Source organism: Penaeus monodon, chromosome 21, assembly GCF_015228065.2.
Source record: "Penaeus monodon isolate SGIC_2016 chromosome 21, NSTDA_Pmon_1, whole genome shotgun sequence".
NCBI classification, from domain to species: Eukaryota; Metazoa; Arthropoda; class Malacostraca; order Decapoda; family Penaeidae; genus Penaeus; species Penaeus monodon.
Window position 1 is genome coordinate 7358811 of NC_051406.1, and position 245 is coordinate 7359055.

The 245-nt window shown below is 50.2% G+C and overlaps 1 protein-coding gene across 1 annotated transcript in view; it reads left to right on the forward strand.

The window, feature by feature from the left end:
* Positions 1-245, forward strand: part of LOC119586548 — a 58792-nt gene that overhangs the window by 37297 nt on the left and 21250 nt on the right. The window contains exon 9 of the mRNA XM_037935307.1: positions 77-230. Within this exon, the coding sequence (XP_037791235.1) occupies positions 77-230 (154 nt within the window). The remainder of the gene's footprint in view (positions 1-76; positions 231-245) is intronic.

Consider the following 245-nt stretch of genomic DNA (forward strand, 5'->3'; position numbering starts at 1 on the left):
CTTCACCTAAAAGCATACCAGATACAAAACATAGCCCAACACAGCTTAACCACCCCAATCCAATCCACCCCTCCAGGTGTTGTGCGAATTGGAAACCACCGCCGAGAAAGCAAACGGACGCTGGACAACTGCACTGTGGCTGGCGAAAAATGACCTGACTCATACCCTCCCTGAGTACGAGGGAGGGTTCGGGAATCCTGCCATCAATTCTGCTTTGTCTTTTGGAATGGGTGAGGTTTACGTAT